This window comes from Vicugna pacos, chromosome 8, assembly GCF_048564905.1.
Source record: "Vicugna pacos chromosome 8, VicPac4, whole genome shotgun sequence".
NCBI classification, from domain to species: domain Eukaryota; kingdom Metazoa; phylum Chordata; class Mammalia; order Artiodactyla; family Camelidae; genus Vicugna; species Vicugna pacos.
Genome location: NC_132994.1, coordinates 58,672,410 through 58,688,411, shown reverse-complemented (window position 1 = coordinate 58,688,411; position 16,002 = coordinate 58,672,410). Strand labels below are relative to the sequence as shown.

Below are 16,002 nucleotides of genomic sequence, written 5' to 3'. Positions count from 1 at the left end.
CAAGTCAATCTCAAAAATGTTTCTTTTTTTTCTTTCTTTCAGTTCTTACAGTGTGGCCATTTCTCAATCTGCCTTTCTGCTTTTGAAGATGCTTTTCTTTTTGTAGCTTTCACCCCTTTTCTTTATCTGTCTTAGTTCAATTTACTGTAAAGACTCAGCTCAGGAAAAATCTCTTGCCAATGTGTACTGTAACTGTTTATTAATCTATAGCTTCCCATGAGAATGTAAGCTCTTACAGTATAGGACTATGTTTTATCCATCCTTGGTAATCAGCTAATGTCAACAAAATGACATTAAGAGAAAAAAAAAGTTTCTTAAAAAAATGAATGAAAAAATGTGTAAGATTTTAAAAAATGCAAGCACAAGCTATGTCCTGGGAGAGGGGGGTCATTATAAATTTAAGGCACTCCATCACGTCTGAAGCACATAAGTGTCTCTCATAATGTTGGTACCATCTTCTCAAGGGAAGACTGAATTAACAGTTATGTTGATTGGTTGAGACATTTTCTTGTAAGGCTCAGCAGGGAAGACATATATGTATTAAGTCTTGTTATTTGGTCAAGGAAAGAATGCATCTACTTAAATGTAGGACAAGAACAGACTTTAGAAAGATTGGGGTTCATCCTAGGTTCCATTAACTAGTTATTAGAGCTTAGACAGGGATGCCCAGCTACCGTCAGAAGGACTACATTAGATTATACATGTAAAATGTTTAGCGCAGTGTCTAACACCTAGCAAGTGCTCTGTAAATTATAAATATTACCATGAATTATAAAGATACTCAGTTTATTAAATAATATATGTTTTATAAGACTTTATACATACATACATATGTAAAATAGCTCTGCAGAAACTCAGATGAAGGAAGATTATTACAAACAGGCAGTATTCAGATAGGTAAAGAAAGATGAACATTTTAAGAGGAAGGAATGGTTTTAACTAAAGAAGGAGACATAGGTACTTTGCAGCTGTCAATTACTATGGCTGTAATAAAGTGTTTATAAAGGTTCTATGAACTGAATTGTCCCCTCAAAGTTCATATGATGAAACCCTAACCACTAGTGTAACTGTATCTGGGGATAGGGCCTTGAGAGGTACCTAAAGGTTCAATGAGGTCATCAGGTGGAGCTCTAATCCAATAGGACTGTGGCCTTACAAGAAGAGGAGGAAATCTCTCCCTCCAACAAGAGGAAAGAGAGAAGGTGGTTTTCTGAGAGCCAGAAACTTGGTCCTAACCAGAAACTGAACCCTGCTGGACCTTGGTCTTGGACTTTCCATCCAGAATTGTGAGAAAATAAATGCCTTTTGTTTGAGCCGTCCAGTCTACGGTATTCTGCTACAGCAGCCCCAGCACACTGAGACAGCAGGAGACACGAGTAGGAAATAAAACTGGTAAAGTAGGTCCTGGCAGCTCATGGTGAGTTGGGCTTGGTAGGCTAAAGATCTTGGATCTTTTCCTGTAGACAACTGGAAGTGACTAATGGTTTTATAAACAGCAGGACTGACATAAAACATTCCTGACTGTGGTCAGGATTAAGGCAGGATTGTGGTCAGTATATAATTATGTAAAATATTCCAAAATATTAAATGGAAAAGTGAGAAATAAAGTTGTGGCAATAAACTTAAAAAAAAAAACTAAAAACCCAATTTCACTGTCATGATGTAAATGACCCAAAAATTTAACCATGTTTTAGAATAGCCAATTTTAAACACTTAATAATATTACATCATTCATACTGCAGCATTAGTAAAAAGAACATAGGACTTAGAGTAAGAACTCAAGTTCTGTTTCTCCTTCTCTGTGGTTCTATGTCATCAGGCAAGCCGAAACTCAGAATCTCTTCTGTAAAACAGAAATAATAACCACTGTCTCTTAGAGACTTTTGAGGGTATGAGATACATAGAAATTATTTGCAAGCTTTAAGGCACTATATGAATGCAAGGTATTTAGCATATAAAATGACCAGCATTCTATGTGAAAAAGACTAAAGATCAAACAAGTAGGGTGGAGGGTATAGCTCAAGTGGTAGAGTGCACGCTTAGCATGCATAAAGTTCTGGGTTCAGTCCTCAGAACATCTGCTGAGAATAAATAAATCTAATTATCTCCCCCCACCAAGAAAAAAAAAGAGATTAAAGAAGGACATAGCATGAAGTGTCCTTCAGGAATGGATAGCAAAAAATTCACTGGAAATACTGCATGAAAGCTTGCATCTCTAGGGGATGAGATGCATAATTCACACATCGTATTTTTATGTTAAACTGCAGTGTTGCTTTTTTTCACTGAGTGGTATTATAAAATTCTAAACAGTCTTCCAAGTGAATGAATACATAAATCAACCAACCAGACGCAGAACAGTGTGTATATTACCAATTATGTGAAAAAAGTGAGGGTATATATTCCTATTTACTTGTAACTCATAATCCCTGGGAAAAACATAATCCCTGGAAAATACACACAAAAAGTTTTACAAATACTCTATAAATTTTGAACCATGTGACTGCACCACCTCTGCCCCCATCCCACCAAAAAACCCACCTCAGGTATATAAAAAATAAATTCAGTGTTCCTTGTGGTTTGGAAACATTTTACAGATTACAAAGGGATTGCCTGTGCTGTGGAGGGATGAAATCTGATTAGAGGCAGGAAACAGCCAAGCCGTTTTGTTAACATGTATACTAGGACAGTTTGGCCTTAGTCTCTCATTTGTCCCAAGTTTATAATTTTACACCCGATTTTGGACTTGATGAGGGAAGCAGAATTGCATCATTCCTTCCCAAAGTTCTGAATCATAATATACCAAACAATTATGATTCTGCTTAAATCATTTTATGGAGATAAATACATACCATTATCTTCTTCAATCCCAACAGGCCCTGCTTGAGGAGTCTCTCCATTCTTTAAACAATTATGAATATATGTTGCCTTCCACCTTGCATACTTTCTGTGTTTCACATTCTAAAAGAAATATTTTTATATCAATATTAGACTACAGCAAAGAAGTCAAATAAAAATATACTTTATGATAATCTATATCATATTTCTGAGGTAAAATCTATTTTTTCATGGTACAGGTCTGGAATATTCTGACAATCTTCTCTTATTACTGGATTCTACCAACTGCCTAGGGCTTGAAAGACTTCACAAAAAGCCAACCTTCCTCAAGACACATAATTTGTTCTTTCATGGTTCTGTGTTTCAGCAAAGGTCTGCAATAGAATTATGGGAGTGTCCTTCCAACAAAACCTGCTACTCTAATGCACAGGAGAGAAACAGGCTACATGGAATTCTAAAATTAAATATAAAAGAAAATAACAATATATTTAACTATCTTCACTGAAGAAAAAAATGATCGGTACAAATCTATGAAAGCAAACAAAAAACTAAGATGTTATAATGGTTAAAGTAAACACATGAACACTAGACTGACAGCTAGGCAAACTTGACTTCTAACTTACAGGATGTTATTTACCAGCTCTAAATCTCAGTTTCCTGAGGTCTAAAAAGGAAAAAGTAGTATGTCATTGAGTTGCTGTAAAGAGAACTGGAAAATCAGTGAAGAACCTGCTAGTTGCCTCTTCTTTTCTGACTTAAAATGTATGCCATATGCTATTAAAAAAAAAGAAGACAAAAATTTGCTTTAAAAAATTCAAGAGTAAAATCTGTTAGAATCTTTGGATGGGTTAGTGATTTTCAGTTTATATTTTCATTTGACCTTTACACTACTCATGGACCCATGGCACTGGTATCACCTGGGAGCTTGTTAGAAATGCAGAATCTTCAAGCCCGTATCAGACCTACCGAACCAGAATCTGCACTGTAGCACGATTCCCAGGTGATCTGAATGCACATTAGAGTTGCAGAGAACATATGATTTTATTATGCTGAAAACAACTGTAATTTACCTTTTGTAAAGATCCACTAAGTCATCAATAACTACAAATACAGCATACTGTCCAGATACTTGAGTATTTTGTAATGTGAGATTCTCCACAAACTACTATAGATAAGCAGTATACAGAAACGTTTAAAAAAGAGTAACCATACAAATAACTGTAGTTTGTATATTTAATTTTCCTTTCTTATCAATTCTTTCATATATTCCATTTTTAAAAAAATTTCCAAACATTGATTCTCATTTTCTTTCAGGTACAATTATATTTTATTCCACTTCACAGAGAAGCTTTTCAAATGAAATACCTACATTTAGTGCCTTTAGTTATCATTCAGTTCACTCTAGGGGAGAAAACGTTTCTCTTTACTTCTTTCCTGTTTAGTTCTCATTCTTGTCACTCTTTTGGTCAAAGTACTTGAATGTGCCAAAGTCTTTTAATGTCAGGGAGCCTACACATGGCAGCCTCTACCTTGCTTAAGCAGTGAGATCAATTGAGGAACTGCTCTTGGTAAAGTCACCAACAGCCTATTTCAACTCTGGCAAATCCAATGGACATTTTCAGGTATCATCTCATCAAACCTCTCAGTAGCATAATTAAACACTGGAACCCTCCGAGCTTTGTGAAACATTCTCTACTCCTGGTTTTTATGACACTATATTCTGGTTTCCCTCCCATCTCCTCTGGCTACTAATCGTCTATCTGCCCGCCAAATAACCCTAAATACCCCGTCCTAGCAGAGATTGATCAATCAATGCTGATTCATATAGAATTTTAAATATGAATTATGTTTTCCACATAATGAAATAATAGGAAAGTCACAGAAAATTCAAATTCTTAACTTCTTGTTTAAAAACTGGAAGATCTGAAAACACTTGGTCCAAATAAACACTGGTTTATTTGGTAATAATTACCTGAGCTAATCGTAGAAGCAGCCCCTTTCAGATGGTGTACACATGCTCACACCCATCCATTTTCCCTGCCGCTTCTCCCACCCTCCCTCTCTAGTTCTCACACCATATCAGTTGTCATTTATTATCTCACAGAGGGCTGTCTTCATACATTGTATTTCCTACAGAACTCCTACAAGCATCAGGACTCCTGTCTTATGATATATTTTTCTTATCTCTCTATATGCATTCTCATGGCTTTAAATATTATCTGTATCTTTATTCTTAAATTTACCTATCCAGCCAGGATTTGCTTCTGACAAATATCCAAATGACTATGTGACACCTCCACTTGGATGTCTCACGTACAACTCAAATTAAATTGTCCCTAACTGTTCTCTTGATGTCCGCCACCACTCCTCCCTCCAGGGAATTTCATTCTTCCATGGCAGAAATGTATGGGAATCATTTTTTTGCACCATTCTCTTATTCCCTGCCTCTCCCCTGACTCCTGCATCTAGTTCACCAGGAATCTAGTTGACTATGCTTTCGATACATTTCTTGAATTCGTCTCATCTCCCCAGTTTCCCTGCAATAGCCCCCTAATCTGTCTCCTTTCTTACCTTACGCCCACCACAGCTCTCTCATCCAGTACTCAGAGTAGAATGATCTTTCTAAAACATAAATTCATTCATGTCACTCTTTTCAAAGGCTTCCAATAGACCCGAAATATAAAACAAATTCTAACTCTGGCCACAGATTCTACTCTAGCTGGTTCTTGACTGGCCAGTCGCCTCTCTTGCCCTTATCTGTTCACTCACCAACTAACCACGCTGGCATCTTTTCTGTTCCTAATCACTACGAGGCCCACAAAATGTGTTCCCTCTGCCTTTTCGCCTTTTTCTTAACGTACCTCCTACTCAATTCCTCACAGATCAGACTGAACATCACTTCCTCAGAAATGTTTTCCTGACTTTCCCAATATAAAGTAGGACTTCCCAGAAATCCTCTCACATCTTTTCTTTAATAATATTTACTATAATTTAGAACCATATATTTATATGTATGTTTATAAAGTCTCCCACACTTTCATTCAAGGCCCTCCACACCGTGGACACAGCTTCAGTCTCTTTTCCCACTATTTCCCTCAGTCCAGCTGGGACTGCCTCACCTGCAGTCTTCTCTCATGCTGCTCTTCCTATTTCATATGGCTTCCTCTTCTGCCAGTCTTCTCTTAGGCTCGGTTCAATCATTTATTCCTGTATGAGCTGCCCTGATTTCCAACAGCTATTTATCACATTCTCAAGTTAGGCACTATGCTAAGTGCTAGGGTAGTGGATGGACAAAGTTAGGCATGAGCTTTAGAGTCAGATGAGAAAGCCAAACTATAACTTAAATCACTTAATGTGACATCTGTATTATCTGAAGTCTGTAATAATTTCTTTATCTTTTCCCCTTAGGATTCTATCATCCCATCATTACAGAGGTGAGGAAGTGGCATTGCAAAAGTAAAATGACTTACTCAGCCACTCAATTTCGGGTTGCTTTGGGAAGCTAAAATTAGCATACTGCAGTTTTCAATTTAAATGGGAATATATAAAATAAGGGAAAATGGGCTTTTAAAAGGTCAGCTACTTAATGCATATTAGTACAGAGCATACTCTGGTAAATATAAAGAGAATCATTTTGAAAGTAAATGAATAAACTGCTTAGGAAAGTTTAGGTTACCTTCTTTTGGCATCTTTTAAAAATGAGACAGATTTTCTTTGGAATGAAATAGTCTAATACTGTCTAAAGACTTAGTTGGATAAGTCACATTGTAATGACTTTAATAAGTTCCTTCATTCTTAATTTCATAATATGAACAGTGTAGAGGTGTTTAAACCACCATGGGTTCTTTCACTAGTATGTGAAGTTTCAAAAACATTACTCTAACCTGAAATAGGTTCATTTTAGAAAATACATTTATTTCACACTATTTCCAAGACACCCCTAGAAACTGGCACTTATATTTTGAGCAGAAGATTTTGGCAGTTGTAACTCAAAACTAATTCACTTTTTAATTGTTTTCTTTAAAATAAAGGATGCTAAATATTAAACAACATTTGAAGAGGAAAATTTCAAACGTCGATATTTTAAAAATCTTTTAACTTCTTCTGGCTGATTAGACATCCTCTCTGGGAAACAGGAATTGTAAAAACAACTTTTTACTTTTGTCCCTGGCCTCTAAGTTCCTGTTTTGTAACTGGATTGATAAGAATCACTGACAACTGCAAATTTTGGCCACTAGAGTCACCAAAGGTTAAGTAAGAATTTTCACTTAATTTTTAAACCATTTGCACCTGCTACACTGAAGCATAGCCAGCAAACACCAACTGTAAGTTAAAATGGGGGTTCTCAAACCTGGTGCAAATAAGAATCGTATTAGGGTGTAATAAAAAAATTAATTTCTGGCCCAAAATATAGAAAATCTGATATAAATCATTCTCCATTAGCATACCAAAAAACTACCTTGAAAGAGAATGCTTTATTTGAGCTGTCTCCCATTCTTCCTCTTGGATTTTCTCTTGAACCCATCCTAGTCAAGTTTTTATCTTTAGCATGCACTACAACTGTCTTTGTCAAGGTTCAGGATTACTTCTCTCTTACTAACATGGTTGGTGTCTTCACCAAGAGGTGAAGCTTAACTGGTGGCTAAATCCAAAGCTTAGAGGTCATCTTACTTAACTCCATCAGCGTGAAAAGTTGAGTACTTCCTCTTCCTTGAAATCCCCTTTTCACTTGGTTTCCTGCTTATCAAGGTCTTCTGGTTTTCCTTGTCTCACTGGGTGTTCCTTTTCAGTCCTTCATACTGACTCCTTCTTATCTCCAGGGTGGAGAGCCACAGACTTCAGTTCTTGGACTTCTTGTCTTCTCTTTCAACACTTTACCTTGACAATCTCATCCAATCTAATGGCTTTAAATACCACCTCATGGGGCCAACTCCCAAATTCATAACCTCTGCTCAGACCTCTCCTCTGAACTTCATCACGTATACATTCAACTCAGCATTTCACGTGTATGTCTGAGAGCTCAAAACATTCAAAGTTCAAAACCGATTTCTGATCTTCCCCCACTAAATCTGTTCCTCCACATGTCAGTAAATGTCTTACAGCTATTCAAACCCAAACCTTTGAAGTCATCTTTGAGCCCTCCATTTCTCTCAGAGTCTATCAATGAATCATTTAAATTCTTTCAGCTCTATATTCAAAATATATCTTGAGTTCAACCACTTCTTGTCATGTCTTCTACTGCAAATTCTGGTCTGACTGCCACTGCCCTCACTTTGATTATTTAACATATTACTGGGTCTCCCTATTTTCACCCTTGTCCATTACAATGCAAGTATTAATACTTTAAATATAGCAGTCAAATCCTAGCAAGTTTGTCTGTGCCTCCCCATCCTCACCTCCTATCCTCTCCTTATTCTAGATTCAGCCACCTTGTATTCCTTGCTATGTCTTGAACTTGAACAAGTATCCTTTGCTATGCACAAATATCTGCACTTTCTCTCGCCTCTCCCTAGAACATTTGTATGACTCATTCCCTTATCCTCCTCAAGGCTTTGCTAAAATGTTCCCTTCTTAGTGAGGCCTTCCCTAAACACTTATGTAAACTGACCATGCTACCGCTTCCTTAACTTGGGATCCCTACCATGACACATCTGACATACTATACATTTTATTTATTAATTTGCTTATTGTCTGTTTTCACCAGAGGAATGTGAGTCCCATGAGAGCAGGAATTTCGTCCACTGCTATAATACTAGTGCCTACAACTGTGCTTGGTATATTGTAGAGATAAACAAATATTTGGTGAATAAATGTACGGATAGTAGCTTCCAGAATCCATCTTTTTTTTTTTTTTTTCCAAATCAAGTACCTCAAAGGATTCTGAAGCTGGCTGTCCCAGAACCACACTATGAAAGACACTGAACTGGAGTGAAACACTTTTTGCTAATGAACAAATGTGAATATTCAACTTGAGTACACAGTTTACTTAGGCTTGCAGGGAAAGGTCAGCAGATAGGGTGAAGGGTGCCCTTGAAACTCCCTGAATTATATGCAAAAAATCCAATATACATAAGCATGGGAAAGGATCCACAGCTTTCATAACATTTCAAAGTAGTTAGTAATACAAAAGAGATTAATAATCTCTAACTTGGTGGTAACACCACAGATAACACATTTATAGTCTTAGGCCATCAGTTCTCCTAAGTACATCACACAAAGCTCTATATAACTCCTGGGAACACTGGACATAACACAATGAGAAATGCTTGAAAAGCACATATTCAACAAATTTACTACCACAATGACTCAAATACTGAAGTATTATAATCACAAATTACATGTTTTCCTGGAGCTTTAACATTTTTATACTTTTGTATTTTTCAAAGCAACTAGACTTCTATAAAACAAGTTTTAAAAATTAAGAGTATATCTGTACCAAAAAATCTTAACTATTATACATAAACACTTAAATTTAACTAATCTATTTTTATAATACTTGGAATGTACACTCCATATATTATTCTAGATAGCTATAAGATATCCAAAGAAGGTATGAGCATCTGTTTAATACTTAATCCGCTGGGTAAGAAACGAAACCAATGAATGTTATCTTTTGGGAAAAAATACGCATAGTTTTGTGAAATCACTTTTTATTTTATATAATTTTACCAAGCTTAAGAATAGTATAAGATATTTTCACTCAGATTTCCTAATTGTTTACATTTTTGTTTATCAATCTATTTATATATGCATATATCTTATTATGCATATATTAACGTACAAAACGTTTACTGCATTTTTTTCCTGAACCATTGAAAAGTAAGTTGGAAGTCACTGGGTCTCCTTACTCTTTCATTATGCAACTCCTAAGATAAAGGACTATCTCACACACCAGTTATTAAAATTAGGAAATTTAATACTTATACAAGAAAACTATTTGATCCACAGTCCCAATAAAGTCTGTCAACTGTCCCAGTCATGTCCTTGGTAGTTCCTCCCCTGGGTGTATTTAACTTAAAAAACATGCATTATTTAGCCGTCATGTCTTTTTAGTCTTTAATCTGGAATAGCCTTTGTTAGCGTTTCTTGACCTTGACATTTAAAAAAATATCAGCTTAGTCGTAAAATGTTTATCAATTTGGATTTGTCTGATGTTTGCTCATGATTAGGTTCAGGTTATATGTATTCCACAGGATTTGCACTGAAGTGATGTTGGTCTTTCTCAGTTCATCTTATTCAGAGGCACATGGTATCGTCTGGTCCAACTGGTTGTGTTAGGTTTGATGACTTGGTTAAAATGGTGTCACAGACAGATTCCTCCATTATAAGCTATTTTCCCCTTTAAAATTAATAAGCAACTTGAGGGAGGATATTTAGTGACTAATGTAAATATCCTGCTCTTCATCATACTTTTCACCCACTAGTTCTAAACCTAATGATTTCTAACTTCATCGCTATTTCTATATTTATTAGTAAGAACTCTACTGTAAAGAGCCTTCTCTGCCCTTCCATTATTTATTCATTCATTTATTTCATTGTATGTTTCAGTAGGGACCTATGGTTTCTTATTTTATTCACTGGGTTATCTATTATTACCATTCTTATTTTGACAGTCAAACTGTCCCTGTTGTAAATAGTGGCTTTTAAGTTGGCTTCTGGATTGTTCTGACATGTCCCTGTGATTGTGAACCACTTCTTCTTTCTGGCACAGTAAGAAAAGCCCAGCTTCATTTAATACTTTCCCGGACCCAGCCCTAGATTCAGTCCTTTTTATAAGTCCTGGCTCATTTTACAGATGAATGGTATTTAGAAACCAAACTGAGGCACTGGAGGTGCTCATTGCTATCGGTGGATCATTGCTTCTAGGTCCTTTCTGTACACAGATACAGGGAATTATGTTTTATGTGCAATATACACATCTATGTATATATCCTGTATGTACACAAATATATGCATGTTTTGTAATATATACACATTTATAGTATAAATACTATCTTATATACATATATCCATGTTGCCCTATTTATATACTTAAAAACATGAGTTAATATAGACATCTCCAGTTCTAATTCAACACTATAATACAGTCTAGTCTTCTCACATCCCATATTGTAACTTCTTTCCTTAGAAGTGAGAAACTTGGCTTTCTCAATATATTTGTGCAATCCTCGAATACAGAGTAAGCAGTTTTAGAACTGTCAATACCAACAAGAAAAGCCAAACTCACAAACAATAGTTTAATATTTAACTTTTTTGTGGTAAAACTGATATACCTCAAGATGTATAAACTGTACGTGTGTAATTTGATGAGTTTTGGCAAATAGATTTATCTGTGTAAATCATACTCCTATTAAAATACAACATTTCTAGTTCCCCAGAAAGTCCCTTTATATCCTTTTCCAGATCAATTTTCCCTTGCCACATACAAAAAAAAAAATCTAATTTTTTTTCACTAGAATAAATCTCTCCATGGTAGTACTTTATATGAAGGGAATCACAGCTTGTATTATTTTGGGTCTTCTTTTGCTTAGCATAATGTCTACAAGATTCATCCATGTTATAGGATGTATCAGTAGCCCCGTTTTATACCTTAGTAACAGCACATTTTATTTATCAGTTCCTCTGTTGGTGGACATCTGGGTTGTTTCCAGATTTGGACTATTATGAATAAAGTTCCTATGAACACTCCTAAACAAGTCTCTTTCTGGACATTTGTTTTCATTTCTCTTGAATAAATACTCAGGAATTGCTGAGTAAAGGGTAGGTTTATGTTTAACTTTATAAAAATCTGCCAAATCTTTTCCCAAAGTGGTTATGACAGCTAATGTTTTCACCAAGCAATGTATGAAAGCTCTTGTTTTCACACATTCCAGCCAATATTTAAGCCAATCTTTATTACTTTTAGTTAATTTTACTGTTTTTAAACTACTTATCCTACCAATGACTGAGAGGGATGTATCAAAATCTCCAACTATTACTATGATTTTTTTCTATATTTTCTTTTACTTCTATCATTTTTTGTTTTATAAAGCTTAAAGCTGCTACTAGGTACACAGACATTTATAACTGTGATATCTTCCTAATGAACTGCAATATAATCTTGATGAACAAAAATGTCCCATTTTACCTCTAGTAAAACATCTTTGTAAACTTTATCTAGTATTAATATGGCCACTTGGGATTTTGTTTACTTAGTATTTACACTGAATTTTTTTCATCCTTTCATTTTCAAAATATTTGTCTTTGTATTTAAAGGATGTCTCTTATAAACAGCATAAAGCTAGGGCTTTTTTTTTATCTAGTCTGAAAATCTCCACTTTTTTTTTACTGAAGTATGGCAGTTTACATGTTGTGTCAATCTCTGGTGTACAGCATAATGTTTCAGTCATACATATACTTACATCTATTCCTTTTCATGTTCTTTTTCATTATAAGTTACTACAAGATATTGAATATAGTTGCCTGTGCTATACAGAAGAAATTTGTTTATATAGTAATTAGCATCTGCAAATCTCAAAACTCCCAATTTATCCCTTCCCACTCCCTTTCCCCACTGGTAACCATGAGTTTGTTTTCTGTCTGTAAGTCTGTTTCTGTTTTGTAAATAAGTTCATTTGTTTCTTTTTTAGATTCCACATACAAGTGATATCATATGGTATTTTTCTTTCTCTTTCTTGCTTACTTCACTTAGAATGACGATCTCCAGGTCCATCCATGTTGCTGAAAATGGCATTTTATTCTTTTTTATCACTGAGTAGTATTCCATTGTGTGTGCGTGTGTGCGCGCGTGCGCACACGTGCACATGTATGCACACACACACACAGCTTCTTTATCTAGTCATCTGTTGATGGACATTTAGGTTGTTTCCACGTCTTGGCTGTTGTGCTGCTATGAATATTGGGGTGCATGTATCTTTTCAAATTAGAGTTTCCTCTGGATATATGCCCAGGAGTAGGACTGCTGGATTATACGGTAAGTCTATTTTTAATTTTTTGAGGAATTTCCATACTGTTTTCCATAATGGCCGCACCAAACTATATTCCCACCAACAGTGTAAGAAGGGTTTCATTTTCTCCACGTTGTCTCCAGCATTTGTTTGTCAACTTAACGATGGCCATTCTGACAGGTGTGAAGTGATACCTCATTGTAGTTTTGATTTGCATTTCTCTGATAATTAGCAATATTGAACATTTTCTCATGTGCTTATTGGCCATTTGTATGTCTTCATTGGAAAACTGCTTTTTTAGGTCTTCTGCCCATTTTTGGATTGAGTTGTTTGTTCTTTTGTTATTAAGTTGTAGAGCAGTTTATATATTCTGGAAGTTAAGCCCTTGTCAGTTGCATCATTTACAAATATTTTCTCCCATTCTGTATGTTGTGGTTCTGTTTTGCTTATGGTTTCCTTTGCTGTGTAAAAGCTTATAAGTTTAATTAGGTCACATTTGTTTATTTCTGCTTTTATTTCTATTTCCTGGGTAGACTGCCCTAGGTGAACAATGCTAAGATTTACATCAGAAAATGTTTTGCCTGTTTTCTTCTAAGAGGTTTATAGTGTACTATCTTATGTTTAAGTCTTTAAGCTATTTTGAGTTTATTTTTGTGTATGATGTGAGGAAGTATTCTAAATTCATTGATTTACATATGGCTTTCCCAATACCATCTGCTTAAGAGACTGTCTTTTCTCCATTGCATATTCTTACCTCCTTTGTCAAAGATTAACTGACCATATAAGTCTGTGGGTTTATTTCTGGGCTCTCTATTCTGTTCCATTGATTCACATGTCTGTTTTTGTGCCAATATCATGCTGTTTTGATTAGTATTGTGTGAAATCTTCCACCAGCTTCGTTCTTTTTCTTCAGTATTGCTTTGGCAATTCTGTATTTTGTGATTCCATATAAATTTAAGAATGATTTGTTCTAGCTCTGTGAAAAATGTCCTGGGTAATCTGATAGGGATAGCATTAAATCTGTAGATTGTTTTGGGTACTATGGTCATTTTAACATTAATTCTTCCATTCCAAGAGCATGGGATATCTTTCCATTTCTTTAAGTCATCTTTAATTTCCTTAATTAATGTTTTATAGTTCTCCATGTATAATTCTTTCACTTCTTTGGTCAGATTTATCCTAAAGTATTTAATTTTTTTGGATGCAATTTTAAAAGAGATTATTTCTTTACTTTCCTATTCTGTCGTGTTATTTTTAGTGTAAAGAAATGCAACTGATTTCTGTATGTTAATCTTGTATCCTGCTACCCTGCCAAATTCCTTTATCAGCTCTAGTGTAGAGCCTTTATGGTTGAAAATCTCCACTTTTAAATTGGATTGTTACTCCACCTACATTTATAGTATGTATTGATACAGCTCTATTTAGGCCTAAAATTTGCTATTTGTTTTATATGTATAGTTATAATTTTACTTAAACAGACATACATTTTTTAAAGAAATGAAGAAAAGAGAAAATATATATTTATCTACATACCATATGCAGAGTACTTCATTCTTTCCTGTAAATCCAAGTTGCCCTCTGGTATTCATTTTCCTTCAGCCTGAAAAACTTCCTTTCTGCTGTTCTTTAGTTCTTTAGATCTTTAGTGCAGACCTGCTAGTAATGAATTAATTAACCTGAAAATGTCTTTTATTTTATCTTCATTATTTGAAGGGTAACTTTGCTCTATATAGAATTCTGAGTTGTGAGGTTTTGCTTTTGTTTTTGCTTGTTTGCTTCTGCCCCCTACCCAGTACTTTAAATATGTGTGAATTTCACTACCTTTTTGCCACAACTCTTTAAAAAATGGGAAGTTGACTAACCTTCAAAGTATTGTTACCTTGTGCCTAACATGTCATTTTCCAGGACTGCTCCTTTAAGACATTCTCTTCCATCACCGAACTTCACTGGATTGACTATGATGTTCTCAGGTTTGATTTCTTTGTATTTTTTTACTTGGGGTACACTGAGCTTCTTGTCTATTTTTTTAGACAGTTTAGAAACTCTATGGTCATTATCTCTCTAACTCTTTTTTGGGACTCCAGTTGCACATATTGGACCTCTAAACACATATTAGTAATAATACATAATATGCTTGTTTCTGAATAAATTTATCTCAATATATAAGATTGAGTAGATTAGAACAGTTTCCATTTAAATTTTCTGTATTTGTGGATGTCTTCTTTAAATGTAGGATGCTAGAACATTACCCATCAACTAATAAAAGCAAAAACTATTTTTTTTAAGCATTTACTAAATGCTAGGTACTTTGTTAAAGGCTTTATGTGCATTTTCTCATTTAAAATCCAGGACATCTTGATGAAGTAGGTATTACAACTTCTGTCATCTTACACATGTGGGAATAGGCTTACGTAAGTCAAATAACCTACCCGAAGTCACACAGTTATGATGTGGCATGTAGAATTTTGAAGCCAATGCCTGCAGTATTCGTAACCACATCATACTAACACTGCATACAAAAATATTCCATTCATTTACAATTAACTGCATATTAGGTACAAGACATTGTTATTGGCAATTATTACAGAAGTGAATACAAGATACATGAAATTCTTATTCTAGTAAGAGAGGCATTACTACCCTTATATTTTCCTAATTATTATAAATTACTACTAAGAATGAGACAGTCAATGTATAGTGAGAGCATGAAAGTCTATAAGGTATGGTATATGTACAGTACACATGATTTTGTAATTAGATGAATTTCTCCTGATCTACCATGCATGCTTTTTCAGGCTAACAATAAGATGCTGCTTAACTCTGAACGTTCTAAGGTAAATGAATACCTTAAACAGACTACCTCCTTTGCAGCCAGCTATTCATGTACACAATTGTTCCAGTACTGTTACAGCTCTGTTTTTCAAGCAGAGAGAGTCAGCCCCAGATTGGGATATAAACAGGATTCTCTGGGAGCTCCCACAGAGAGATGCTAATCAAAATGTGGTCCCAGAACTGGTGCTGGACTGCAAACTGTTCATCAGTTTTGTGACAAGATAGTACAGAAATTGAGAGCATTTAGGAAACTTAAAGCAAATTAGGCTTGTATTTGATATGTCTTTTAAAAATTTCATTTTTCTAGTTAATTATTCTTGTATTTTACAAAACAGTCTGCAACAGAATGGAAATTAAGAAGGGCAAAAACGTGGGACCTTTATCACAG

General features: G+C 35.0%; 1 protein-coding gene across 1 annotated transcript in view; it reads right to left on the bottom strand.

Moving 5' to 3' along the window:
* The window catches only part of VTA1 (vesicle trafficking 1), a 61,267-nt gene that overhangs the window by 22,573 nt on the left and 22,692 nt on the right, over positions 1-16,002 (bottom strand). Inside the window, exon 5 of the mRNA XM_006197767.4 lies at positions 2,850-2,958. Within this exon, the coding sequence (XP_006197829.1) occupies positions 2,850-2,958 (109 nt within the window). The remainder of the gene's footprint in view (positions 1-2,849; positions 2,959-16,002) is intronic.